This window comes from Gopherus evgoodei, chromosome 1 (genome assembly GCF_007399415.2).
Source record: "Gopherus evgoodei ecotype Sinaloan lineage chromosome 1, rGopEvg1_v1.p, whole genome shotgun sequence".
NCBI lineage: Eukaryota > Metazoa > Chordata > Testudines > Testudinidae > Gopherus > Gopherus evgoodei.
This window is the reverse complement of record NC_044322.1, coordinates 240749309-240777307: the sequence shown is the minus strand read 5'-3', so window position 1 is coordinate 240777307 and position 27999 is coordinate 240749309. Positions and strand designations below refer to the sequence as shown.

General features: G+C 40.5%; 1 protein-coding gene across 2 annotated transcripts; it reads left to right on the top strand.

Moving 5' to 3' along the window:
* On the top strand, positions 1 to 21309 carry SSPN (sarcospan). Of its 2 annotated transcripts, none has more exons than XM_030540956.1 (3): positions 1 to 456; positions 16415 to 16501; positions 20364 to 21309. In XM_030540956.1, the coding sequence occupies exons 1-3, from the start codon at positions 142 to 144 to the stop codon at positions 20727 to 20729; spliced, it is 768 nt and encodes a 255-aa protein (XP_030396816.1). In that variant the 5' UTR covers positions 1 to 141; the 3' UTR covers positions 20730 to 21309. The 2 variants fall into 2 exon arrangements, with proteins under 2 accessions (XP_030396816.1, XP_030396823.1); XM_030540963.1 differs by lacking the exon at positions 1 to 456 and adding an exon at positions 2618 to 2652.
* Positions 21310 to 27999: the final 6690 nt, after the last annotated feature.

The window sequence follows — 27999 nt, the reverse complement described above, 5'->3', positions numbered from 1 at the left end:
TTTTCCATATTTGTTCAGCCTCCTTGATTCAAATACCAGGAACAACTCAGCCAGCACAAAGCGAAGCATCAGGGGCACACAAAAAAAAAAAAATCCCCACCTCAACACGCCCATCAACCAGAAAAAAAAAAGTTCATCAACATGAGAAAAGAGGAGAAGAAACCTCAGAACAACACGTCCCTTAAAAACCAGAACCAGGCAGGGAAGGCACCTGAAGGGGAGAAAAGCACCGATCCAGCCAAGCAGCAGGAGCCAGCAATGAAGAAGAAAGCCAAGGGGGATCCCAAAACGGGCCAGGAGGAGGAATCCCACACTTGTTGTGGCTGCCGTTTCCCGCTGCTGGTTGCTTTGTTGCAGCTGGTGCTAGGCATCTCTATAACAGTGCTGGGCTTCATTATGGCAGGCATCAGCTCTTCTTTACTAGTCAGAGACACTCCATATTGGGCTGGGATAATTGTAAGCATAAAGTCTGTTTCTACATAAAGTGCATTTGCCAACATTAATGCAATCTGCATGATGCTACACTTAATACTAACCAACTGCATGTCCTACACCAGATATGAGCTAAACTAACTAGAAATATTCCTGCAATTATATGTCTAATTTACTGTCCCAAGGAAACTGCTGTTACAGTATAATATAATCCTTCATAGTCCTCCCCCAAACACCCCAATGCCTTGAATAAAATACAGGGTTGCTGTGCACCAGATGTATATTATGTTACCTATTAACCTGTTTGCTATTAAATGACAGTTAGTAATGCTGAAAAAAATGTTTACTACTTATGTTGTTATCCCCCCCAAAAAAGACCAGTCAGGTTTAAGAGGGTGAAAGTATAATTATAAACCTCTAATTCAATGTATTTATAATAGTGTCAGAAAAGAACTGGCTGTTCTTTTAGCTTCCACACTGTGATGAGTTAAAAAAAGACTGTAACTTAACCCCATTCTTCCCCTCCACCCCCAGCCACATCCCAAATTCTTTTCCATAAAACACACCCCATGTGGCTCTTGGGACTAAAGGGTTACTATGAAATGCAAAACAAGTAAGTCTGTAAAGTCTGAAGGGTGTGACACAAGCCAGCTAAGGCGAGGAAATTCAAAGTTGCGAGTGACAGGCCAGCCTTGTCTAATGCAGTTATGGCACAAAAAAACACAGTGTCAGGAGTAAAGGGTGGGATCCCTGATAAGTCTATTATAATCATGCGCGCACACACGCAATCAGCTAAGAAATATAGCCCAAATCCTGAGCACAGAGTGCTCAAGTCACTAGGAGCTGGAGGCACTCGGCAGCTCTCAGGATTTGGCCTTGTTTTATTTAATAACTTTTAGAGAGACAGTACATGTGGCTATAGTAACGTTCCTGTGTTGGAGTGTGTATTATGTATGTTTTGCTATGTCTATTATTTTTCCCCAAAGGACCATATTTCAAGTAGATGTATTCTTATGCATTTGTACTAATTCTGAGCATTATTAAACCAATAGAACATAAAATCTTCCGCCAAGTAAATACATATTTAGGCACTTTAACAAAGAAAATATTCTTGATGGAGTAGACCAGTGTATCGTGTACCACATAAACTTAAATCCTTATTATTTGAGGCTTATTTGACCTGAATTGTTATGGTTTATAGTATTAATCCAGCAAAGAATCCTGTGGCACCTTATAGACTAACAGACGTTTTGGAGCATGAGCTTTCGTGGGTGAATACCCACTTCCTCAGATGCATGTCTGATGCTTGGAAGGATCCAGCTCTGGAAAAGCTGAATCTCTTTTGTGAGGAAAGCCGAAATGTCAATGATTGGGTGCCCACTATCACCCTGCCTGAGTGATGAAGAAGGTTCAGTGCACTGGAGAGGTTGAAACCTTTGTTGCATTCTCATCATGGTGTTGTACACCTGGGTGAACCAACAAGTTGCTGATTCTGTGGATTAGCCTGGTCAAGATATTAATCCAAGATATTAATCCAGCTGCTGCACATAACAATTACATCTTTCTGTTAGAGATAATTTGATAAGGATTGCTGAGACGTAAAACTCAAAGGCCCAATCCCGGAAAAGTTGGAATGATCAGGACCTGAGTTTCTAAACAGATAATAGGTTATTTTAATTAGCCCTTTTCCCCCTTCTTTCTCTTCTTCCAAAATATAGATCTAAAAGTTCAGTTATGTCTTGCAGGGTGCAATACTACCCTCACTTACAGAAGATAAATTTCCAATAGGACTTGCTCCATTACAAGGGGAGGGTAGAAGGGGAACAATAAACTAGGGCATGCAATATTTCCACTTAATTTTTTTTAAGTTAACATGTCCTAAAGTTTCTGCAAACACTGATGGTCAAATTCTCTTCTCAGATCCACACTATGGATATCCCAAATTTTGAATAACCTCTTCATTAGAAGGACAGATAAACAACCACAAAGATTCAGGGCTTGATCTCCAGCTGGAGTACATTGGCATTGCTCCATTGAAGTCAGCGAGGGCATGCAAGTTTACAGCTGCTGAGCATGCTCCTTGATTTTCCTGTATGCAGCCAATATTAAAAAAAAAAAGGGTAGACCCAAGAATCAGCACATAAAGCTGTGCTATCCTTCCAGAGGGAGCCCCAGCCAGAACAATGGTCCCTGAGGTTTTGTGACCAACTTGTAACTCAGGTAATATTTGCCATGATTTATGAACTGTTTGCAGGAATTTGGACTGACATTTGGATGGGCGTGGGCTGGGTATAAATAATGCAAAGCTCAGCTGTTTTGCATGGCTTCAACCTGAAGCCAGGCAAAAATTGGTACGTTTACACTTTGAGTTAACCTAAAATTTCAAAGCAAAACTCAAGTCTGAACTAACACTGCTGGGTTTTGCACACATCAACCTGTATGACCTTGTGATGGATGGCAGAGCTCCCACAGACCCTTGGAACACAAGATTTTGGCTACATAATTCTTAGGATCGCTTTGTGTTCAGCTTTACAATTATTTCACCTTTCTAGCTATATAGAAGACCTAAAGATACTAAAGAAATGGGTGCCAATTTAAGAATCTAGCTCAAGTAATAAATAATAATGTGTTGGCTAGACTTGCATCTCTCAGTCTGTGGCTTGTTCCACCATGTTGGGTTACCAGTAGGTTTTGGTATAGGCACATTCCTTACCAGCACAATTACATGTGCCACTGATTGGGTTTCTGCTCACACTGCCTGGTCTTGGAGTTGAATGGTATGGTGACCATGAGAACATTCTTTCTGATACATGTGTTTCAGGGAGAGTGAGAAGTGGAGAGACAAGTGTCTGAGAGCTACTGAGAAAACACACACACCAAATGTGGGGGAGGAAAGATACACACGTTTTCCATTTCCAGCTGCCAGGCTCAGGTGGAGCAAGGTGGGGAATGGCACTGGAAGAGAGAGGTGAGATTGAGAAATTGGATCTGTAACTCCCAGAAGTCAGGAGAGACGATGTTTAAGTGGAGCTCAAGTGATGTCAGGAGTGGTGTGGGCGTCAATGCAAAGGATTACAAGATATTGGTTCATGAGAGCTTAAAAAATAAAGAGGTATCTGAGAAGTTGTGCCATTATTTGTTTATATATGGTTGCACTGTGACGTATATGAATGTTGCTTGTTGGGACACTGGCTGGGAAAGGTTGAGAACCCGTGAGCCAGAGCGAAGTTTGTCAGTGTCGCTCCCAGGGTCTTTGCAGGTGGTCTGTAGGACAGAATATTCTGAGAACTATGCATTGGAGCATTTGGAGATCCATTGTTTTAGAACACCCTGCATGCAGATATCCTGCTCACTGTCTTTTTGGTTGGTATTAGGCCACTGTAGAGATTGGAGATCACATATATGGGCATGGGATGGAGTGTGTCTTGCTCATAAAACAAATATGCTCCTATTCTGTAGCAGAAAGTGCATCTTTCTGGAATTCCTTTATTAACGCAGAAATGAGCAACATTGCCTTTCTTAGCAGCGCAGAACGGAAAGTGGTGGTGTAAAATATCAATGTGTGCTTGTTTTAGTAACATCCCACTCAAGTGCTCTTTTCAAAGGATTTGATTAGTGTTCAGATTCAGCAACTGTTTAAGAACTGTAAAACATATTATCAGTACCAGGGTTTCTCAAACAGGGGTCATTGCTTGTGTAGGGAAAGTCCATGGCGGGCCAGGCTGGTGTGTTTACCTGCCCCGTCTGCAGGTCCGGCCAATCGCTGCTCTGGGCCAATGGGAGCTGCTGAAAGTGGCAGCCAGTATGTCCCTTGGCCTGCGCCGCTTCGAGCAGCTCCCATTGGCCCAGAGCAGCAATCCGCGGCCAGTGGAAGCTGCGATTGGCTGGACCTGAGGACAGGTCAGGTAAACACACCTGACCCACCAGGGGCTTTCCCTACACAAGTGGTGACCCCTGTTTGAGAAACCCTGATCAAGACCTTTTTAATGAAGTTAAAGACAGTGGGCTAAATTCACCCCCAATGTAACTCCATCAGAATTACACCCAGAATGAATTTAACCCCCTAGCTGTTGTTGAAATATGACAGAAAAATGAAGGAAAACTGCTAATGTGTTAAATAGATCCTGACTGATTTTTTGCTTTATTAGTGGCAAAAGTATTTTCAGTTATGAACAGTATGACAAAGTGCTTTAATCCATTAGCATGAATGAAAGGGAACTTGTGTAGTGAAGCAACTAGAGCAAAATGTTCCCAGTGAAAACCAAACCAGGCAAAACTAGTGTGGATTCAGGTTTCATTACAAATTCAAAACTTGACCTTGGTTTGTTGTGATAAGACTCCAGAAATCTGGAGCTGTTGGGCTGTTTTTTGGTTCTGTGGTTACTGTGACACTCCCTCCACCCACCCTAGGCAATCAGTGCAGATGGAATCTGGGACCCATAGCACCGAAAGCACAGGCTTCTACTGCTGAGCAAAACAAGTAACATTATGGATTAGTAGCAGTAGTAGGTTCTTACCTTGTGTGTGGACTAACTGCTAGAAAGGGAAGTGATACACTTGGCTGCATCACACTAAAACTATTTCAACATGAAACCAGGTGAAACTTAGCAGTTTCAGCTGAGTTTCATTTGAAATACAATGGATGCTTTTAGAAACCAAAGGAAATGTTCATGGGCAGAGTGTTTGTTCTTCTAAGACTTCTGACAGCATGTTACACACCTCGTCCCTCTCAAACTTTGGAAGGCACTTCAGATTCTTAAACCTTGGGTCGAGTGCTGTAGCTATCTTTAGAAATCTCACATTGGTACCTTCTTTGCATTTTGCCAAATCTGCAGTGAAAGTGTTCTTAAATCAAACAACAGACATTGGGTCGTCATCCGAGACTGCCATGGCATGAAGCTAAGTATCCCCTCTCTGATGGTGGCAAGTAACAGATGCTTCAAAGAAAGATGCCCTATCTAAGATAGTGAGAAGTGACTTGAGTGGGTAATTATGGAATAACTTGCTCATGAGGAAAGTTTCTTCCTAACTTCATCTATTAGTGGTTGGCTTATTCCCTGAAGCATGAGGGTTTTTATTGCTCTTTAAAAAGGTGCATTCTATTTAATGTAACTCTGGATATTCTCATTATCCATAAAAATGTGTAATCCTCTTGGCCTCAGTGATATCATGTGTCAATGAGTTCCACAGGTTACAAATGTGTTACATTTCACTCTATTTACTCTTTTGATTACAAGGGTTATTTTCTAAAATTCCTGCTAACCAGACCATATAATAAAGCAGATGAGTAAAATTAGTCACCTGCATAAGTGTTTCCAGATATGTCTTGGGTTAGGGCCCAAGATGCTCATTTGATCCAGATTTTCCTCTTTCTCAATCTCTTTGCAGACATTTTCAGCTCTCCTGCCTCTCCCAAATCAGCACCATATGTTTTCCAAAATCTGTAGGAAATTCTTGGAAGGCAAATATATCATTTGACTGAGAGGCCTACCTGTTGTTAGGGCCATATTTTGGCTGAAATTGCAGCAGCAGCAGCAACAAAAACCCCTCATAATTTATTAGGCAGAAAAAAGAGCAGATTAGCGCAGTCCATGGTTTGGACAGCTGTAGGAATAAAGCAAACCATGTTAATATATCAGAGTGCGACAATAACTAATGCAAACCACAACTGCAATTTATTTCTGACGTTCATATTTCCCCCAATTAGGTATATTACATCAACATCTTAATCATTACCAGATTATATTCTGCTATATAGCCTCCATCTTTGTGTTGAGACCTTGTGTGATTAAAGTATGAGAAAGTTACAAGCAACTTAAAATAAAGGTGACTGGATAGGGACGGAAAATCTGGTGCGCCTTACTTAAGAGTTCCATGGGAATTTGGTCAAAATAAAATCCTCTGGATCTGCCCCATAAGGAATAAGTGGATTGTACTTTTTTTTTTTTTGTGCTTTTGCAGACCATATTTTTCTCACCCTTTGTTGCCATAGTTAGTTCAATGAGTATAATAGGTCTAAGAGATGTCATGCATTAGTCATGTAAAGCAGGAGGATGTTTGTGCTTCTGCTGCTGCCAGTCTGGCTATGCTTTTTGGAAAACAATCAACCTTTGTCCTTTGAAGACAGGTGTGGATGTTCAGCATGTGCCTGTATTTTGGCAGTGAGAAATGAAGGTGGTGTTGCTGGATTTCTGCTGTGGCAGGTTGGAGGAAAGACTACTTTTTCACTGCTTTCATTCCACTTTTTAGATGACTAAGCTACATAAAGAGTGGCATCTTGCATACTTTGATGGAATCTACTCTGTGTACTAAAGGGGATATTCGTAGTTTGTTAGTCACCATAGTGTTATTATTACTACTTAATATTTGTTTTGTGGTATCGCCTTGAGTTCCCAATCAGGGACAAGTTCTCCAGTGCTAGGCACAATGAAAAGACAGTTTCTGTCCCAAATATCTTACAAGCTGTGGGCTATCCTAGGAAGGAATCATTGCAAGTCTAGTCCTAAGTAATTGTATTTAGGTCCAGTATAGGGGCTGGTTCTGTTCCCATTGAAATCAACAAGAATTAAGTTGTTCACTTGAATGGTGACAGGATTTATCCCTGTTTTCGGTAAAAAGACAATTTCAATAACCATTCTAATAGTAGTTTTGTTTAAAAACTTTGATTAAAAACCATTAAAATGGATCCATTTAGAAACCTGCCAGATGAAAAGAATGTTGACATTTTCCACAAATTTTTTTTTTTTAATTTTTCGACCAGCTCTAGTAAATATTTGTTTTCAGTGGTGTGTGAAATGTTTTGATATGTCAGAGGATGTAGAAACCAAAATTAAACCTGTAACTTTGTAAGTACATCAGAATTGCATCCAGGTATTTTTCTAGGCGGTACTTTTTGAAATTTAAACTCCTTCTGTGGATTCCTTTCATGCAGCTATCTGTTCAAGGAGGGGTGTGTTAGCTCACCAGGAATATTCTGAAATAGGAACTTGAAATAAACTTAGACTGAAATTTGCACAGGGTTGAAGTGCCTATTCCTAGTTAGTCAGATAATTAAATCAGCTCTTATAACTCCTAACTACTATTCCATAATTCTTACGGAATCGGTTTTATTTGTGTAACAAATGCATATTGATGATTACCCAGTGCTAAGGCTAGTGCATCTTACATTATATATTTAGTCAATAAGGCCTGGGAAGTCTGTTTCATGCTGGGATATTGCAATGGCTATTGAACCTTAGAATGTCAGATTTCCTTATTCTATTTTATAATCAACATTGGCAGTATCCATAACACACCCCTGCTAGAACATAGTCACTTAAGGAGTCTTTAAGAATATTTACCAAAAGATGACGATCTGTTGCACTTCATGGACATAATTCAAAACTGATCTTTTAATAACACAAGGAGAAACATGTAAACTGTTTTCTCTCTAGCTGTTCTATACTTAAGTTTGCTTCAAAGAGACACTCTACCTTTTCAAAACTTAAATGTAAACTAGATATTTGTAGTAATCCCCAATAATCTAAGATTTGGACAGGAGTTATTTTGTTTACCAATCAACATCAGGTCCTTGCCAGCTCCCTGTTCTTCATATCTTTGGTTAACAGAAATAATGTACTATTATTGTTAAAAATAATAATAATAATAATAATACTTTACTTAAGCCTTCTAAAATATCCTGTTCAAACCTTGCCTGAATCCTGACTTGATGTAATCCTTTATAAATGCCCATTAACTGTGCTCTCCAACTATCCTTTTTTAGTATATTATTTAGATCCCAGAGGAATCCTACAAAGTGTATGCAGGATGGAAATTCTTTTGAATGATACTTCTTCGTATTGAAAGATTTCTGAAGATGGGCCAGATCCTGCTGCTGTTCAAGTCAGTAGCTGTTTTGCCACTGACCTAATGGGGTTTGGATGAGCTCCTATTTCTTTAGGACTTGATTTACTGTAAAAGAATCCTAACTTATCATTAGATATCATGTTAAATAGAACCAGAGCCTTGTTCTGCTCTCAGTTGCACTAGTTTCAAATTGATGTAATCCTAATGGCTTGTACTAAGCTGAGCCAAATTTACACTCACATAAGTGAGTGCAGATCAGGACCATTGTGCCAAAACAGGTCCGTCTCCCCTCCCCCGCTGCCCAACCCTGTCAATTATTGCTGTCAACAATAAAAAGAAAACAAATTGGAGGCTGTGTGCAAGTCATAGGACCAGATCATAAATACGCATGACATGGAAAGGAGTAAACACTGATGTTTTCTTTACAAATGTTCTCAGGCAATACTACTTAACCATGTCTTACAGAAATGACATGAAATACAACTTTACAGGTAAGTCTGCTACTTCACAGACATTCTGGAGGGACACCATTGTGTGTTCAGAAATACTGTCCTCCTAAAGGGAAATTTGATGGAAGAACAGTTGGTAGTATTTGTTTTCCCATTAAAGCACAAACAGGAATGTTTTTCATTCAATACCATTTTACAAATTTTTGGATTTGTATTTTGTTCCAATTCAGAAGATCCCTTGCAGTGCTGGGAACCCAAACTAAATAGCATTGCGATAGTGTATGGAAAATCAGGTTGTGAAACTACTAACAGAAGTCCGGCTCCACAGCTGGTGTAGGCCAATGCAGTTCCATTGACTTTCCTGGAGTGATGCCAGTTTACATGAGCTGAGGATCCAGAAGAAGCAAAACCTACCAGTCTAGTTTCACTGGGAAAGCAGAGAGAATTCCCCCCAAAATAAACACATAGGATTAAAGAGAAGCAAGTACCTTAGAACCAAATCGTGTTCACATTATAGTCAGTGCAGATTTTCCCATTGATTTTAGTGTAGGGAGGAGTAATGGTCCTGGTCTTGTATACCATCCATCCTACGGGCATACAGATCGGATGTAATATCATCCAAGGGACTCTGGCTGTCCCACAGCTTGCTCACCAGTGAGCTTGGCTTCTCTTCTGTCCCCCCCCCCCAATATCATTCTTCAGCAAAACAAACAAAAACAAGGATACATAAAGAACTTGCAGTAGGCCCCACCAAACCAAATGACACTTTGAATGAGAAGATTAAAGGAAGTCACAAGATGGGATCACAGATTCACATCTGACAAGGGCTAACCGAAGACGTGGGAATTTCATAAACAAACATAGAACACTTCCATTCAAAGGTTTCAGAATCAGATTATTTTAAACATTTATTTAGAAGTTAGGAGAAAAACTTGACCAGATAAATCATTCAGTCTGTTGGGACCTGATCCAGCATGGAAGTCAATGGAAAGAATCCCATTTAGTTCAATAGACCTTGGGTCAGCTCTTAAAAATATAATTACAGAATGTGTAGGTTCTCTGGAACTAAAAGGTGAGTTACTACAATTTGAGATCATAGAGAGTGTGAGAGATGCTGCAGACACAACTTTTGGAGGACTTTTTTTGTTTTTAATTTAACAAACAAACATTTGAATCCCACGGTTACTGGTGACCACTCCGTCCTCTGTGCTGAGGCACAAAATTGTGGGATTTGAATGTTGGCATGCCAAAGAATGCCATTGTATTCTTCCTGAGCACAGAGGCTGCAATGAACATCAGAGATAAAAGGGTTAAGGTTGTGACATCAAAACTCCAATAAGCATGTACCAAGAACATGGGGCAGCATCGGGAGTGCATTCTTCATGGTGTAATTAGCCTGTTAGGCAGCACTAAACCTTTTAAAAATGTTTTATCTTTTCCTCTGCTTTCATTTACTGATATGATGAAAGTGTGAGTATTGTGGTTCTCAACCAGGGGGTACATGTATACCTGGGAGTTCTCAGAGGTCTTCCAGGTGCTACATCAGCTCATTTAGATATTTGCCTAGTTCTACAACAGGCAATATAAAGCACTAGCGAAGTCAATACAATCTAAAATTTCCTATGACTTGTTTATACTGCTCTATATACTATGCACTGAAATGTAAGTACAATATTTATATTCCAGTTGATTTATTTTATAATTATATGGTAAAAATGAGAGTCAGCAATTTTGCAGTAATAGTGTGCTGGGACACTTTGTATTTATATGTCTGTTTGGTTTTTTTTTATAAGCAAGTGGTTTTTAGGTGATGTGTAATTTGGGGGTACGGAAGACAAATCAGACTCTTGAAAGGGGTACAGTAGTCTGGAAAGTCTGAGAGCCGCTGCTATAGGTTCTACAGAGCACAAGCTGGAGGTCCAGGGAGAGCTGGTCACATGGTTCTAGCTTTAGATCCTGCAGGATTAGGGTTGGGTGTGCTTTCTGGTGAGGTGCTAAGTTCTCTCACTGAAGTCACACTGAAGTTGAGGATTTTAATCACCTCACAGGAATGCTGAATAACTCGTAGGGCTGAGCCCACCCTGAAGAGCAAAAGCAGACAGTGTAATTAATTCCATTTAAAAAAAAAAAGAATACTGTTGCACTAGATTCTGAGTTCAGAACAGGAACTGTCCTTTGTAAATGACTGAAAAGTGCCTAGCATGTAGTAAGTGCTACTGCAAATAAATAATACTGCTAATAAAGACCGTGACAGTACATAAATACTTTCCTATTACTGTTCTGCATAAGCAATTACTGTCATTGCCACGGGGCTGAAATGCAATCACAAACAGATAGAGAGATGTGCTGTTTAAGATGTAATCCACAGTATGAAAAGTTTGAAAGCCTCTGCTCTAACCCATGCTATTCAGGCATACAGGAAATGTTGCCAACTACTGTTCAACTTTGCAGCATTTGCTAATGACATAAAAAAAAACAGCCGACATCTTGTAACATAGAGGATAGGTGGTATTTAGATTCAGGATCCTATCCCTACAAGCCTAAACCATCCTTTTTGAGAGATGACAGTGGTTCCTTATGATATAAATAGAAACTCACTGTGGAGATCACTGATCAAATTCTATCTTCACTTGGGACCTGATCAAAAAACCACTGAAATCAGTTGGAATTGCAGGTGGTCAACACATCTCAGGATCTGGCCTGCAAATATTGTCCAAGCTACTTAAAATGAGTAAAATTAGTTTTCTCCTGTATTGTTAGAAACCCAAACACAACACGATGACTCATGCAGGAGAAACAGAAAATAAAATGTGATCACAAATTGGAGGAGAGGCTTAGAGGTTATTTGCATGCAAAGCAACACTGACTCAACTAAAGTTAGTTAAAGACGTGCAAACTAAAGAATTGTCATGTTCAGGGTGGTTTTGAGGATGAGCTCTCACTCCCTAGGAAATGCCTCATGTGGCCAGTGTAGTATACTTGCCTTCTCATGGTGGAGATCTTCTTAATTGAAGATGTGGGTTGAAAGGCTGGTGTCTGGTGCCTTATAACTAGGTTGCTCCAAACAGATGGAGCTCATTAGCTGTAGTAAGCATTCCACCTATGAGAAGGGAGTCCAATTTCAAAGTGAGAACATCGGGCGTGGCCAGCCAGTTTGTAAAAGTTGTGCCATGCACACATGCTCTTTGGTCTTCATCTTCAGGGAGTATATCCGTACAATGCTAGAGCATCTCCCAGAAGTGATATGAGACCGCTCTGCTCGACAGCTGTGGAAAATGGGAAAAGATTACCATGTTCTGGGTGCATGTGGCTAAAGAAATGAACTAAAGAACTATGTGTGGTTCTCCTGAATGTGGGAACAATGACTGGAAAATCTAGAGAAGTTGCTGAGATCGTGAAAAGAAAGAGCGCGTATTGTCTGTATACAAGAGACCAAATGGAAGGGGTTGGAATCCATGAAAATCAGGAGGGTTACAACATGTAACTTGATATTGACTTGATATTGAGCCATAACATTTGGCTCAGTATCATGGCTCAATAGGAAATAGGAATAGTGTAGGAATAATCAAAGCAGAAATATTACAGGATAAGACAGTGCAAAGAAAGTGTGACCGGCTAATGAAAGTTAGAATAGCATTGAACAGAAAACAAATATTTCATGTTACATGCAGATACGTATGCAAGTCATACAATTGAGGAAAAGGAGGAATTCCAGATAGCACTGGACCAAGTGACAAATTACCACAAGCTGAACTTTATCAGAGCAGATCTCAACAGACGTGGGAGAACACAGTGAGGGCTAAGCCGATTGTCACAGAGGATAAGGCTTTGGAACCAGAAATGAAGTTGGAAGAAAATCTTAGAGTTAGCCAGAGCCCATGGCCTGATTGTTGCCAATACATGCTTTGTAAAGAAGGAGAAGCACTTAATTATGTACGAGAGCTGTTCCAATAGGTTTCAGATTAATTTCTTCCTGACAAGAGGAAGAGATCTCAAACACACGAGAGGCTGTAAAGTGATCCCAGGACAGCAGATTGGGGACTAACCTAGATTTGTTTCCAATGGACTTCTGAGTGAAAAGGTTAGTGGGGGACAAAAGATGAGTTGTGGAAGAAAGAATAAAGTGGTGGAGGCTCACAGATAGGGAAGTTAGAGATGTAAGGATGAGGTTCTACAGAGATTGGACATGTCCAAACTGATGAGGTTTGGGGGAAAATGTCCAAACCTATCACAGAAAGTTCACAAGCTGCCCATGGCCAGATGAAAAAGGGGAAACTTCTTGGCAAGGAGCTGTAGTGGTGGTCCAACAATGTGCAGGAGGTGGTAAAGAAGAGGAAGGAAAGATTTAAGTGATGGCAGAAAATAAGAATGGTGGAAGGTTCTGAGAAATACAAGCTGGTAAAGAAAATGCCAAAAACAGCAGCTGGAGAAGCTAAAGGTCAGGCATTTAAAGCGTTATACGCAGGAATACTAATGAAGGAAGGGGAAAAAAGGAATATATATAAGCCAAGATCAGGCAAAGAAGAGCAGAGGATTTGGGAGCTGTGAAGTCTGTCAGAGATTAAAATGAAAGAGTGCTGGTGGAAGATCAGTACCACAACATGTAGAAACCCTCGATGGAAGTATGCTCAAGCAACAATCTCGTAAGATCTATCCCCATGGTGGAGACTCACATAGCGTTAATGATGATGAAAGGGGGGAAGACAGTGGGATCAGACAGTGTACCAACTGAAGCATTTAAAACATTAGGCCACGAGGGAGTGATGGTGAACTTTTTCTGCTTAATTTTCCATCTTGGAAAAATGCCTGATGAATGGAGGAAGAGCACATTGGTCCCTATCTTCAAGCATAAAGGACATGTGCCAGAATGTAGTAATTACTGACTCGAGTCACATGATGAAATGGCTGGAGAGAATCATTGAGAAAAGACATCAGGAGGAGCTGGAGCATCAAGTAATCAACAACCAATTCAGGTTTATGTCAGGAAGGTCAATGATGTATGCAAGGTTTGTAGCCTGAATATGCCAGGAGAAACTCAAGGAATTGAGTGGTGTGGATTTGAAGGTTTATGACAGAGTTCCTAGGCAATTGTTATGGTGGTACTTTCTGTCACGAAATCTGCCAGAGACACATGTTCAGACTATCATGGACACGTACGAGGGTAGCACAACAGTAGTGAGAAGCAGCTGTGTCTACAGTAAGTCTTTCTTTGTAAGGATAGGTCTACATCAAGGAACAACCTTTAGCCCATTCCTATTTGTGATTGTAACGGACCCCTGGATGCAGAAGACTAGGGGAGAGATTCCATGCACCATGCTTTTTGCCAATGATAGTTTTCTGCCATGAAGATAAATACAAACTGAAAAGGGGCCTTAAACTATGGAGGGCTGCATTAGAAGACAATGGCTTATGAATCAGATGACAAAAGACTGAATACATACATTTCATTAAGGGGAACAATCAAGAAGCCAATCAACTCTATATCATCTAGCTTTAAGTCTGTGCAATAATTTAAATACTTCAGTTCAGTGTTGTGTCATGATGGGAATTTGGTTGTGGATGTTAGAGCCATATGAAGTGCATTTTGGTATAAATGGAGGGAATTCTCTGTGATAACACTACGCCAAGTAAACTAAAGACCAAAGTGTATAAGATCATGATTAAGCCAGCCATGATATACAGTCTGAATGTTGGCCCATGAAGAAGAGAGAAGAACAATTACTTCACACTGCCAAAATGAGTGCTCCGGTGGAATCTGGATAAGACGAGAACTGATAGGTTATACAACTGAACAGTACTAGCCATGATGCACATAGCGCCTATTGCTGAATAGCTGAGAGAGTATCAGCTGAGATGGCTGGGTCATGTGAGACTACAAGATGTGGGATATGTTGGCCAGAGGGTACATGAGATGTAGTCCCAGGACAAAGATCACAAGGAGAACCTAGAGAAGGGTGGTTTGAGACACTGAAGGATGCCATGAAGAAGGCTGGTTTCAGTTTGGAAAATACACTTGGAGACGAAGACTTGATGGGACAAGGTGATCCCCTATTGATGGCACAAGGTGAAGAAGAAGCATTTAACTTTTGCAAAAAGTTTTGTGTGTAGGATCTTAAATCCATCTGCACTGGGCTTATATCAAATTACGTTTACATTGATTGAGACAGATATTAAGCTATGCCAAAATAAGCTTCTTTTAAACTAAAAATAAGTGAGTCCAAACAAGGTTTTGCTTTGGTTTAACCAAATTTGGTTTTAAAAATGGAAACTGGTGAAACTTCTGTGCATAGACAAGCCCCTAAACAAAGGACTACATTCTGGTATGTCTCCTGGGAAGAGTGCTGGAAAAGGGAGTGGGGCACAGCAACTAGCTGAAGGTTTTTCTGAACCTTTCTGCCTGTGAAGGGCAAATAAGGCATAGTGGCCCATGGAACGTCAGGGAGCGCACTAAGCAACTGATGCTTCAAAAACAAGCCGCTTCTGCTCATCTGCACCTGCTAGTAGCAGATGTTCACGGAGAATGGCGAGTTGGCTATGCCCCAACTCTCCTGTCTACCCCAGATATATCTGTGGAATGTCATTGGACACAATAGCTGGATCCTATGTGTTCTCTTCTCTACCTACACAAGGCTATCCAGAATTCCATCCCAAAAGTTAGTATCCCTCTCTCTAGTATCTGAGCACTTTCCATGTAAAACTAATAGCCAAGCCCATGGTAGGCTTGATGGAAACTCTGGCATTTCTCCCTTTTTGAGTTATAACTGTTGTGTTGAGTTAAATTTTACAAATAAACAGTCTAGTTTACTATATTAGCTGAATGAAGTCCAAAATGTAAACAACAAGCATGAATGGAGCTATATAAACCAGGGGTTCTCAAAATGGGGGTCGGGATCCCTCAGGGGGTTGTGAGGTTATTACATGGGGGGTGGCGAGCTATCAGGCTCCATCACAAACCCCATTGTGCCTCCAGCATTTATAATGGTGTTAAATATATAAAAAAGTGTTTTTAATGTATAAAGGGGATTGCACTCAGGCTTGCTATGTGAAAGGGGTCCCCAGTACAAAAGTCTGAGAACCCCTGATATAAACTAAGGCCAAGGTTTCCAAATCTGAGTGCCTAAAGTTAGGCCTTAAATATTTAGCCCGCTAAATAAGAATCCTGATTTTCAAAAATGGTGAACCAAGCAGCTCCCATTGGCTCCAGCTGGAGTGGTGAGTGCCCAACACCTCTGACAACCAGGCCATTAATTTAAATACCCTAATATGGATTGAGGGAGACTAACTTTAAGATTTCAAATCTGAAAACTTTCAGCTAAATTTGAAGAAGATGCATGGCCCAGTAGTTAGAGTTCTAGCCTTGGACTTGTGAGACCTGCTCATTCACAGACTTCCTCTGTGACCTTAAGTAAGTCACTTATCCTCTCTCTGCCTCAGTCTCCATATGTAAAATGGACATAACAGCATTGCCCTACCTCACTGGGGTGTAGTGAGGATACACATTCCTCAGAGGGGTGTTGTAGGATTGTGAGGCACTCAGGTTCTATGGGGCCATATAAGTACCACCGCTAAGTTATTACATTTTAAAACTTATTTTATTTTAAGGTGCTGCTAATACAGATAGGACATTTTTGTTAGGAAAAATAAGATCTTCATCTTGACATTGTCTCTTTAAATCTCCTCCTTTGCAGGTCTGTGTGGTGGCCTTAGTGGGAATGGTGATGCTTTGTGTTTCATATCAGCCTGAGGAGAAGACATGTTTCCAGTTTGCCATAAAGGTACAGTATAATTTTTTTAAATCTTGCCATAGATATAAAATCACAAGCTGCTGTACTGGATAATTTCCCCATATAAAAGAAAGCCAGATTGTGCTTGAAATTTGCAAAAATGTAACCCTTAGATTGGGAGTCTAGAAAATGCCAACAATCAAACAAATGCTTAGGAGGAATTATACTATACCCTGAATATCTGCAATCTGTATAAAAGAGGAATTCTAGGTCAGCATGTGCTGATAAATACTTTATTTTCAGGTAAGAGCCCATTTTATCTGCAACATTTTGGGGACTATCAAAGACATTTGGATAAATGGGCTCAAGGGTTCAAAAACTGAGGAGGTTACTGGGTAAGAGGAGACATCACAGTTATCAGGATAAGCAAGAATTTCATATTAAAGGGGTTCAGATAAATAGGGGCTTTATTGTACCTATTTCTCACATTTTATGATTGATTTCAAGTCCCGCCTAATATGCAGTTTCCCCCTTACCAGAAAATTAGATGCTGACTGCATGTGCATGTGCAAGTTAAAAGGCTTGGGGGAAGACTCCTACTTGCCCACCCACTCACATACCAAAGATATATAGTAAACCCATCTAAACTATGTAGCCTTGCTTCATATTGTGTCAGGTATCACAGACATTTAGTCAGTGTTCCAAGGATGAAATCCACCCCTGTCCATAGAGCAACATAAGGCTATGCACCACTGATGTCCCATTTCATTTCTCAAAACAGCACTTGCATGGTATTTATGGTGTTCATTGACCTTGCATTGACCCTCTGCATTGAGATGAATTTCACTCTGAGGCGCACCAAATTTTTTTTCCAGTGGGAGTGTTGTCAGCTTTTCTCCAGTTTACTTTTATTTCTAAGACTCTTGTTATTGTGCTGGTGTGGAATAATAAGTGGAAAGAATTAAATGGAAAAGGAAAATGAATAAAAGTCAAGAGGAAGATTTGAAAAGACACAGGAGGCAGAGCTACCTCCACCCACCAGCACCAAATAGCACTTACACTGATATAAAGGGCAGCTCTGACATCCTTTAGCCCTTCTTCCCGGACTTATAGTCCAAGCTGCTCTCTAGTAACTTCTGCAGTTTTTGGAGTACTTTCTATGGAATCTAACTGGTTTAATCCTTAATAGTACAGGACTTTCCCATGCAGGACACAATGGATCTTAACTGAGTTGTTGTTTATTTCCCTGACATGTAACAAAAATACAATTTTCTTATCAGTAAATATTTTAAAAACCTTTTCTCCTTTGGGTTCATCGTGTAGGAAAATGTATGTGACCTGCCATTCACTGTACCGAATTATGGTATATCACTTCCCCCATTCCTTCCTTTCTCCTTCTATTTAGATAGCAATCACAGGGCCTATATATCTCTCAAGTGGTGAAAAACATTTGTCTGGGGACAAATTCCAGCTCCTTGGCTGAACTCCCTAAGCAGTTGTATTTGCTGTTTTGGAGTTGCCTCTGGGTCTGTCATGTGATAAGCCTGTTGATGGGATCTGTGCACTCGCTGCCTTGTGCTCCTTCCCAGTTCTTTGGACTCACCTTTGATATTTAGAAATGTGTTCATTTTCATCTGTTTGCAAAGGAAATTCCTCTGCAAACACCATGTGAGGATAATAGCTATTTGTGAATTGCCTAATGCCCCCATATGATTTTGTGCATCTCCGCTGATTGCTACAGGGGCTGCCTGGAGAGTTTTGCATTTGAAAGGAAACCTCAGATTTCCTTCATGTATGGCATCATTTTAATCAATATATTTATTTTGGTGCATAACATGCAAATACATGTGACCATTACTAGCAGTACTGTCTAGATTATTTATTGATTTGATGCCATTTTACATTCACTTTCTGTAGGTGTTGATATCTGCATGCAGTGCAAATCAATGCAGAATCAGACTCATGGTACATACAGGCTTAAAAAATCACGTAGTGGGGTCATATTCTACTCTCCATTCCATTCAATGGAGTTGCCACAGATTTACATCAGGATAACTGATCAAAATTGGTTCCCTCATGAATATCATCATTAATGGAATTATCTGTTGCCAGCATGCTTTTCCCTTTAAAAATGTTTACGTCATCTTCTGAAATACTACACATGCTCATAAATTACCATATATCTTTGTGCAGAGGCTGCCCTCAATTAGTAGCTGTCCCCTTTACCATGCAGTTTTTAATAGGAGCTGCCCTCATTTTGTAAATTCACTTTTACTGTGGGCCTTTTACCATGAAAGCTTCAGGGGAAATATAATTAAATTTAATAAAAGCTACCTTCATTTAGAAATTGCCCTAAGTTTAAGGCTGCAGGGAGAATCATTAAACTTAATAGAAGCCATAGCTTCTAAATGAAGATCTGGATATCTTGAATTCGGTTATTTTGAGGACAGAAGGGACATATTGCTTTGATATCTCCTATAGCCCTACTATTTCCCCCCCCTCCCCCAAACTGACACATGTAGGGAAGATAGATCTACAGTGTCAATCAAAGACACATATACCCAGAGAGTGGATTTTATCAAAACATACATACTTAAAGCTTCATGGTCATAAAAAATGCTTATGTATTGATAGTTTGCTTATGGTGCAGAGGTTAAAAAAATAATAATAAAGCCTCTTTATTTAAAATAACGAATTCCCAATCATGCCATGTTGCTGACAGATAGGTAAGAAGCCAAGAGAAATAAATGTCTCCATCCTGCTCAGCAGAACCAGAAATGATATTGGCACCATGCACAGTTATATTTGAATATATATATATTCCCAAAAAGTGTGAGTGCAATACAAAAATTGCCAGATCCAGAACTCAAATGTCAGGAAATTCCATACTGTATAATAATCAAAGCTCCTCTCCTGCAGCCTCTCCCAACAAGTGACTGAGGCTCTGAATGATCTCACAGTGATATCAGAATTCTATCCACGCAGAGCAGATTTCAGTACCAGGCCCCAAATAATTACATTTCCCTCTGGGACTAAAACAGGACTCTATCCTTTTTATGCCATTCAAGTGGCAGCCTTAGAGAGTAATGGGAACTTAACTTCCTTCTGTGCCTTTGAAATCTTCCTTTACCTTTCTGGGCCAGATTTCCAAAGGGGCCTCTGTGTGAGGCACAAATTTACTCTTATATTTGTGTGCCTGTTTTGTAGTAATCATCATTTTTCACATGGAACCTCAGATGAGTTCAAGCAAAGTGCCTTTGCAGTCCCTGCTCAGGTTATTAGATACCTAGGCTGTCCAATATGCCTGCACGAGTCTGATTCTTTTCTGTGTGCAAAACATAGCCATGAGTAGATGCATGCACAAAGTTGTTCCTGTAATTTTAAGAGACCCTTTATGTCAGTGGCATAATTACAGCAGTTTTTGTGAGCACCACCATTTGCAATTAAATATTTGAGGCTAGCGCCTCAGCTGGTGTAAATCGCTGGTGCTCCATTGACTTCAACAGAGCCACACCAAGTTACCTTACCTGAATATGTGGCTGTTGCAACTCAAGTCAAAGTGGCATGAACAGTACCATAAAAGCGCACTCTGCTCCATTAAACATGCAGCTTTGTAAAAAGTTAGACTCCTTGATATTATTTTTAACAGGTCTGTTCTGAAAATTATATTCCAACCCTTGTATAAAGTAAGTAAAATATGCCTTTGAAGCGCTGATGTACTTGCAACTGCTTTTAGCACCCACAGCTCTGCATCAACCCAGAATTACATATTTATTGCAGCTCATGAGCATGAAATGTATAAACTGTCCCTCAAATGCACGCTTTCACTAGAAAAATCGGTGCATGTGTTGGTTATATGCCCCGTTCTCTGTGTAGCTGGAAAAGAACGTTTTTCTTTTTTGATTTATTTCAGCTGGTGTACTTTCTACTGAGCACCCTGAGTCTGATTACCTGTGTTCTGGCAGTGGCTTTTGTTGCACATCATTATTCACAGATTGTACAGTTTACCTGTGATGCCGTCCTTGACTCTTGCCAGTGCAAACTGGAAACTTCAGATCCCCTCAGTAGGACCTTCGTTTACCAGGATGTATCTGACTGTACCAGTGTCACTGGCACTTTCAGTCTGTATCTGCTACTGCAGATGGTTCTTAATCTGATCACAGCCATTGTGTGTTTGTTGGCATGCTTTGTGATGTGGAAACACAGATATCAGGTCTTTTTTGTGGGCGTTCGGTTACACTCATTAACTGGTACTGAAATCCAGCAACAGAAAGTATAGGAGGGTGGTTTTGGTTTGTTTTGTAGAGAGTGAATAACAAATGTCAGGCTATTACCACCGTCGAAACCGCAAATAGATGAGTGTTTAAAGATTTTTGACAGACAACCATTCACACATTTTAAATGAATATATTTATATTTTTCAGTCATTTGAAGAGCAATTTTTATGGCCACTATTGCCAAGGGCCCTTGTGGGAAGAGCTAGATGTATCACAAAAATTCTAAAGATGTGGCTGTACAAATAGTCTCCAAAGAGCATCTTTAACAGCCATAGACAAAAGCAGTTTTGATAATTACTGAGATTCCTCTGCTGAGCTTATATGGTAACAAACAATGGGCCAGATTCTTGGTTGGTGTCAATCTGTCTGTTCCATTGATTTCAGTGGAGCTATGCTGAGGATCTGGTCCAGACTGTTTAAGTGAAATTATTCCTGTCATGCTTAGGGAGTTGTGCTCTTGGATATCTCACGTTGTCATTACTGGGATTAACTTGTATATGTGTGAGCAGCAGGGCCGGTGCTTCCATTTAGGCGACCGCACCAGGATTTGGGGGGGTGGCATTTTGCCATCCTCGGCGGCAATTCGGCGGCAGGGGATCCTTCCGCGCTCCGGGTCTTCGGTGGCAATTCTGCGGCGGGTCCTTCACGCGCTCTAGGACCCACTGCTGAAGTGCCCCAAAGACCGGGAGCCGTGGAAGGACCCCTCTCCCCCGCCACAGAATTGCCGCCAACAACCGCGGGCGCGGAAGGATCCCCGCCTAGGGTGCCAAAAACCCTGGCGCCACTACTGGTGAGCAGCAAGGAAAGGTTGAGACCCTTCCAAATGCAAACTAAGACCAGCAACACATGACATTCTATTGCTAGCAACAGTACAAACTCTAGTCAAGGTTTTCAAAAGGGCTTAATGAGATCCCTTAAAGGGGCCTGATTTTCCAGGAGTGGTGGCTCAGTACTTTCTGAAAATCAGACCCATGTACGGTCCCTCAAACTGGACACCTAAAACTGAAACTCCTAAATAGCTAGTGGCTTTTGGAAAGCCTGTATCAACATGATTGTAATAGCACTGCATACAAAAAGGATGTTTACCCAATTACGCCAGTTCTACTTTCCTCCAAGTGCAACAGGCCAAATGCCTTCATGACGTACTTCCTGTGAAGACAATAGAGTTGCACCAGGGATGGATTTAGCCCCAAAACTCTGAAAGATATATCACTACATAAATAAAAAGCCCCCCCTCCCCCCGAGAAGGTATTGCCAGTGTCCTAAGAACATAATCTATGAGTACAAGAGCACAATGATTTCCTAATGAGTGATGGTGAAGATAATCAATCATTCATTGCAAACTGCATTTGAATAGTGGTTTGTATCCCAACGATTAGGATCCAAAAGTGTTTTACAGCTTATGGGCCTGATTCTCTACTGATTTGCTCCTTGTATAGTCATTTGCACCTCTGTAAAGTAGATACAAAACTTCTGTGAGTGAACAAAGATGTCTGATTTGGTAGTACTTTGCGCACATTCATTTGCACAGATGCACAAAGGGCAAGGGCCAAGGCAGTGGAGAATCTTGCCCTGTATATCTAGAGATCCCGCATCCCACCTGAAGTGACTCCACCATTTGGGTGCAATAAAACCATCATTGTGTATCACCAAAACTGTACAACAGCTTCTGTAGGAAGGGGAGTGAGAATAACTTGAGGTAGCATTTTCAAAAGTGCCTACATGACTTATGTGCTTCAGTCCCAATTTCAAAAGTGATTTAGGCACTTAGGAACATAAGTCCCCTTGACTTGCAATGACACTTAAGCTTCCTAGGTGCTTATGTCACTTTTGAAAATGTGACTAAGACTCCTAAGTCACATAGGCTGAGACCTGCAAAGGTATTTGGACACCTATCTCCCATCGAAGTCAGTGGGAATTAAGTGCCTAAATGCCTTTGGCATCTGGGTCTTAACCACGTATGAAAAATATTAACCCCCAAAGTGTAATTTTTTTGAGACCAGCCTCAACCTGGCCTCCCTTTTTGTGCCCACAAACCTGCAGGCACAAGTACTTGTGGGTGCAATTTTGCATCAGCATTAACTGTGCAGCTAAACTGGTGCACTCTAAGCAGCAAATCTGACTCCAAAATGGTCTTCAAATAAAGCTGAGGTAATGCCAACCTTGGGAAGAAGCCAGGTACAGTGGAATTCAATCAAATGGACTGATTTGGGGCCCACCACCACCATTTGGGGAACCGATCCACCTCTCCTTGATGTTAGTGGAAAGTATCTTATTGATGTCAGTGGGAATTGCTTGATCCTAACATCTGAATAGCCATTGCATGTGACCCCATGGAATATTTAGCGTCCCAAAGGAGACACGTATGGGAAGCAACTTTTCCTCCTTTCCAGTACAATCCAGAGACAGAAAAGAGGGCAGGGTTCACCCCTCAAAATGGGGGGCCCCTGGAGATCCAGAGGATGGGGCCCCACAGCAATCCTGACAGCTCGCTCTCAGGGCTGCTCTGTTTTAGATGTGAGGTAACATTTTTCAAAGTGTCTAAGAAGCCCCATTTTCAAAAGGGACTTAGGCACTCAGGAATCTCAGTCTTGTTCATTTGGACACTTTTGAAAATGCTACAATTTTTGGTGGAAAATACAAACATTTTACTCACATTGTTCAAAGGATGCCTTTATCCAGGCTGGTGTCTTACCAAAAGTCCAGGGGATTTTATTGGCCAGGGAAGAAGTAGTAGGGGTGAGAATAACTGAATTATTTTAGTTTTGTGAAAAGGGTTTGTTAAACTGTTTTAAAGGGGATAGCTCAAAGAGTGAGGGTTGCTACCACTAAAGCTGGCACCCTTCTGTATCTGTAGCACTCAAGGACTGAATAGACATGGAGATTGACCAACCCTCTAACCCCACACGAGGCTGAGTGGCAGTGCAGGACGTGAAGTTTGATCATCTGCTGCCTGTGCCATATTTCCAATATGGCTAAATGGTCATTCTCCAGATCTGTCAGTTTTAATCCTTTGACCTTCATCCCAATCCCTTGTTTTCATTTTCTATTCACTGCAATCTGTTAGGTCCTGTACCCTGTGCCTCCTCTCTCATGTGAAGGGGTGGGAGGCGACCTGCTACACAGAGGGCTTCAGCCACAATCCAATGATTTAAATAGGTTGGCATCCTTCAGCACTACTGAATCCATCAGAATGATGAGGGACAATGCATGTTTGCTGTGAAAGATCTGAGGCTGGCTACAGAAAATACAATGAATGTATTGGAAAAAATGCCTGTTCCCTAGAACTCTGTGTATTCTAATAGCAGCCTACCTATATTTTTAAACTACATGGTAGAATTCAGTATATTAAACAGTACATTGCAGCTTAACCCTTTGCTCTGAAAGGGGGAAAAAAACCCATATTGATCATGTATATAATTAAAATATTTACTGTTTAATAGGTATTTTGAACTAGCAAATTATAACTATCTATCTATCAGACATCCAGAACGTAGAGGTCATACCAGGAAACAGCCACAGAAGCTATTATGAAACAGCTGTCTCCTGGCCCTGGTTTTACAATATGCATTTTGTTCCAAACATGAAATCCTGAGAACTTTGATAGAGCAAAACTAAAAAGTTATTTATCTAGAGTCTTCAGACAGTGGCAGATCCTGCTCCAGTAAAAGCGAATAGAAAGCAAAAATTCACCTGAACTTCAATGGGAGGAGGACTGGGACCTAAAGCTCTTGCAAACTATTAAAGAGGCGTGAAGGGAAAAAAATCAGTCCTGGAAATGAATCCTCAGGAAAAGCCCACTAAAACTGGATAGTGATTAAACCAATATGGTTGCACAGGAATTGAGGAAGGTTTATATAGTCTACCCTCAAATCTTAGACTGATTTTCATTTACACTATCTCCACTTTCCATTGTTCTGGCAGTATAAACGGGCCTTAAAGAGAGCATAAATTACATCTGTGCTCACTTTATGGCCCCTTTATACTGCTAATGGGCCCTTACTCTACATGAAAATTTCATGGAGAATCAGATCTTTCTATAGTCTGTTTCAGACCATTTTACAGAACTACAGCGGTGGGGTATAATTCTCCATTGCATTCTATTACCAAGCTTAAGATCTTCATTCTCTATGAAATTCAGTTGGACTTTTCCCTAAGGCTGGCGCCTGGTTCTTTAATCCCTTACCCATGCAGTCCCCGGAACACATGTAAGCAGGGATGTTGCATGCATAACATATAAAAAAGCATCAGCTTTGCTCTGGGTTTGAGGTATTTTGATGTTGTATTATGCAAATACTGGAGTTATAATAAGGATAACAAAAAAGGAACTGAGATACATAGCAAAATACTTAGCAAAATGTCACATTCTAAAACTGACCATGAACCCAGGCAGTGACTGTTTCTTATAAGTCGTAAAACGCTGAGATGTGCACAATCCTCCTCCACTAGTACTAAAATGAAACTAGACTTTGGAGGAAGGGGAACTGCCATGATTTGGCTTTACGTGACAGATGAGGAACACAGCAGCCAAAACATACAGACATTGTAAGCAAGCCCACTCTCCGACTGTGCCTTCACGTAATCGCCATCTGAGCCTTGCCAGCTCCATCTAGCTCTGTGAGGGCAGCTTCTTGGAGCTTTGCCTAAAACATAGAGCTACACAAGAGCTCTGGAAACTGTAGTTAAGTACTAGGACTAACTTTTTCATCTACTGTGTCTGCTAAATTGTATAATGTTGCCTTGGGGCTTCTAAAATCAGAAACCGTTATGTTTGTGTGTTAGAAGCCGCTATGCATATATTCTATATTTAAGCCTGGGATGTCAGGTCCCCTTGAAATTTTCATACACTCCCTCCACACACCCACACATGCTTATGTCTGGAAAATGTTTTTAGATATTAGTAAAGTGTGTGGGTAGGGGGGTATTCAAGGGAGACACTGAGGAACAACAGTAAAGCGCTATTTAAGCATGAAGTTTAAAAACCTCCTTAAGGAGACAGAACACTATTACCAGTATGTACATTGTGGCTTTCTATAATAATTATACTATACATATATAGAGAGAGAAATAGAATGAGTGGACCAGATCATCAATTAGGGTAAATCAGCATAACTCTGGTGAATTCAAGAATCTGGCCCTGCATCTTCCTGTATCATAAATCATGAGAGAACTCCACGTTTTTACTCTGCTAATCAAAGATCTCTGACCGGTTATAACAGGCTATATATTTAGCTAACTTTTGCTGAGATTTTTATAAAGCTGTATCTGTTACTAATATGTGCTTACCTTAGCTTGCTACAGGTGCTATAGTTATCTGGAACTATTAATTGTGACGCTTTCTTATGTCAAGTCTATAGTTATTACCATAGCAATTTTTCCCCCCTACAATTCCCAGTGATCACTAATGTTTATCCACTTGTACAATTCAAATCTGTAGTTTAAAAGTTCAGTCTATACAAATATAAACAAAGGTTTGTACTGATGGGGGGGAGGTATTGGTGTGTGTAATATTATGCCTTTGTCTGAAGAAACGGTTAAAAAATTCATTTAAATGTATTTTGGGTTTTTTTTTTAAAAGGAGATATGTATAATGCATATTTCATGTGTTAACATAATGCTTCCAGAAGCTGTCTACATTTGAGCACAGCTATTAAAGTGTGCTTAAAGTGACTGACTGCAGATAGAGTATGAGCTGAGATACATCAAAACTCACAAATTAGTGTCTACTTCAAAAACCAGATTCTCAGTTGACAGGAGTTAATGCTCATTTGCGCTCCGGTATTCCTGCCACTGTCTCCAGGTTAGCACATTGCATAAATGTTAAAAGGTTGGTTTGCTAATGTGCAGACAAATGGGAACAGAAAGTGAGCTGGGGGAATAATCTGCAGAAGATGACTTGAATACACACACATCTTTCAGTCAGATCTATTATGAATGACAAGCACTGTGCTGACCTCAAGTTACTGGATGTATGGAGAATGACATGGATTAAGCCAGAGCTCAGTGGCATTGAGGGCCCTGGTTATATTAGAAATGGAATATTTTAGCAAGCCAGTTTTCAACCGAGCTTCACTCAGTTGTGCAAAAAGAATCTTCTCTGATAAGTTCCAAAGTTAATAGAATAGGGATATAAAATGGGATTTTTCCTTTGCCAAAACTGTACCTAAAAGAAATCTATACTGGATATTTTCCCTATACCCAGCTGCTCCTGGTGGATTCAACTAGAATGGACTCAGTAGTAAGCTCTCCCTGTCAGTCTGAGATCCAGTTTTGCCTGGCATGTATATGCATGGCTCCCATAGATTTCACTGGGAGCTTTGAGAGGAAGAGAGTTTCCATCTCTTCCTTCCTAGTCACGTAAGTGATGATGCTCTGCAGTGTGCTGCACATCCTCATTGAAAAATAGCCATGATTCTGACACAGGGCCAGCGTCAGCCCATAAAGATGTGTATGCAACTCGTGTGGACTTAAATTGGAGTTACACATAGATATAGAAAGGGTTTCCAGGTGTTTTCGGGCACGTTATGTTAAAATCAACAGAAGGCAATATTAAAAGGACCGTGCCAAGTACTTTTTGCCCCAGATTTAGACTATGTTAAACAATTGGGGGTGGGGGAGGTTGAATAGAGGCAAGAGTTGCAAATCTTGATGAGCCTTTCAATGAGCATTGCAGATGCTTAACTTAACACCTCTTGGGTATATGGCCCAATGATAGTGTAAGGGCCAGATCCTCAGCTGATGTGACTTAGTCTAGCTCCATTGACTTCAACAGAGCAACACCAATGTGCTCCAGCTGAGGATCTGGCCCTAATGAAATGTTTCAAAAAACGCTGCAATGAAAATATTTTTAAAATAATTTAAACATTCTGTGTCCCTGCCTCAGTGATGTGAATCCAAACGCAGGAGCACTGGGCCAGCATAAAAGAACCAGCAATTGAAACAGACTGGAGAGTGAAACTGTCCAGTCTACTTTCATTATCCAAGTCTAGTTGTTTGTTTTTTGTTTTTTTTAAAAAAGCAACATACATGGTAAAAAAAAGAATTTGTTCTTAAAATAACTCATTCAATTTCATTTACCTAAAGTGTTACTAATAGCAGGGGGTCAGGAATTTTAACAAACTTCCACCAGGCCAGATTCTGAGCTGCTGTAACTCTGTGCCGCATCAGTAAAGCTACACCAGCCAAGGAGCTGGCCAATCCACTTTATTAAGCAATGTCCTTTGATATTTTAACTGAAATTAAGCTTTATAATCTAATTTTGGTTGTTTGTGT

What these genes read in the sequence shown, in the direction of transcription:
- SSPN (XM_030540956.1), top strand. Translation starts at nt 142, where the DNA reads ATGAGAAAAGAGGAGAAGAAACCTCAGAACAACACGTCCCTTAAAAAC. An exon ending in CATATTGGGCTGGGATAATT is followed by an intron (nt 457 to 16,414) that starts GTAAGCATAAAG and finishes CCTCCTTTGCAG; the next exon opens with GTCTGTGTGGTGGCCTTAGT. An exon ending in GTTTCCAGTTTGCCATAAAG is followed by an intron (nt 16,502 to 20,363) that starts GTACAGTATAAT and finishes GATTTATTTCAG; the next exon opens with CTGGTGTACTTTCTACTGAG.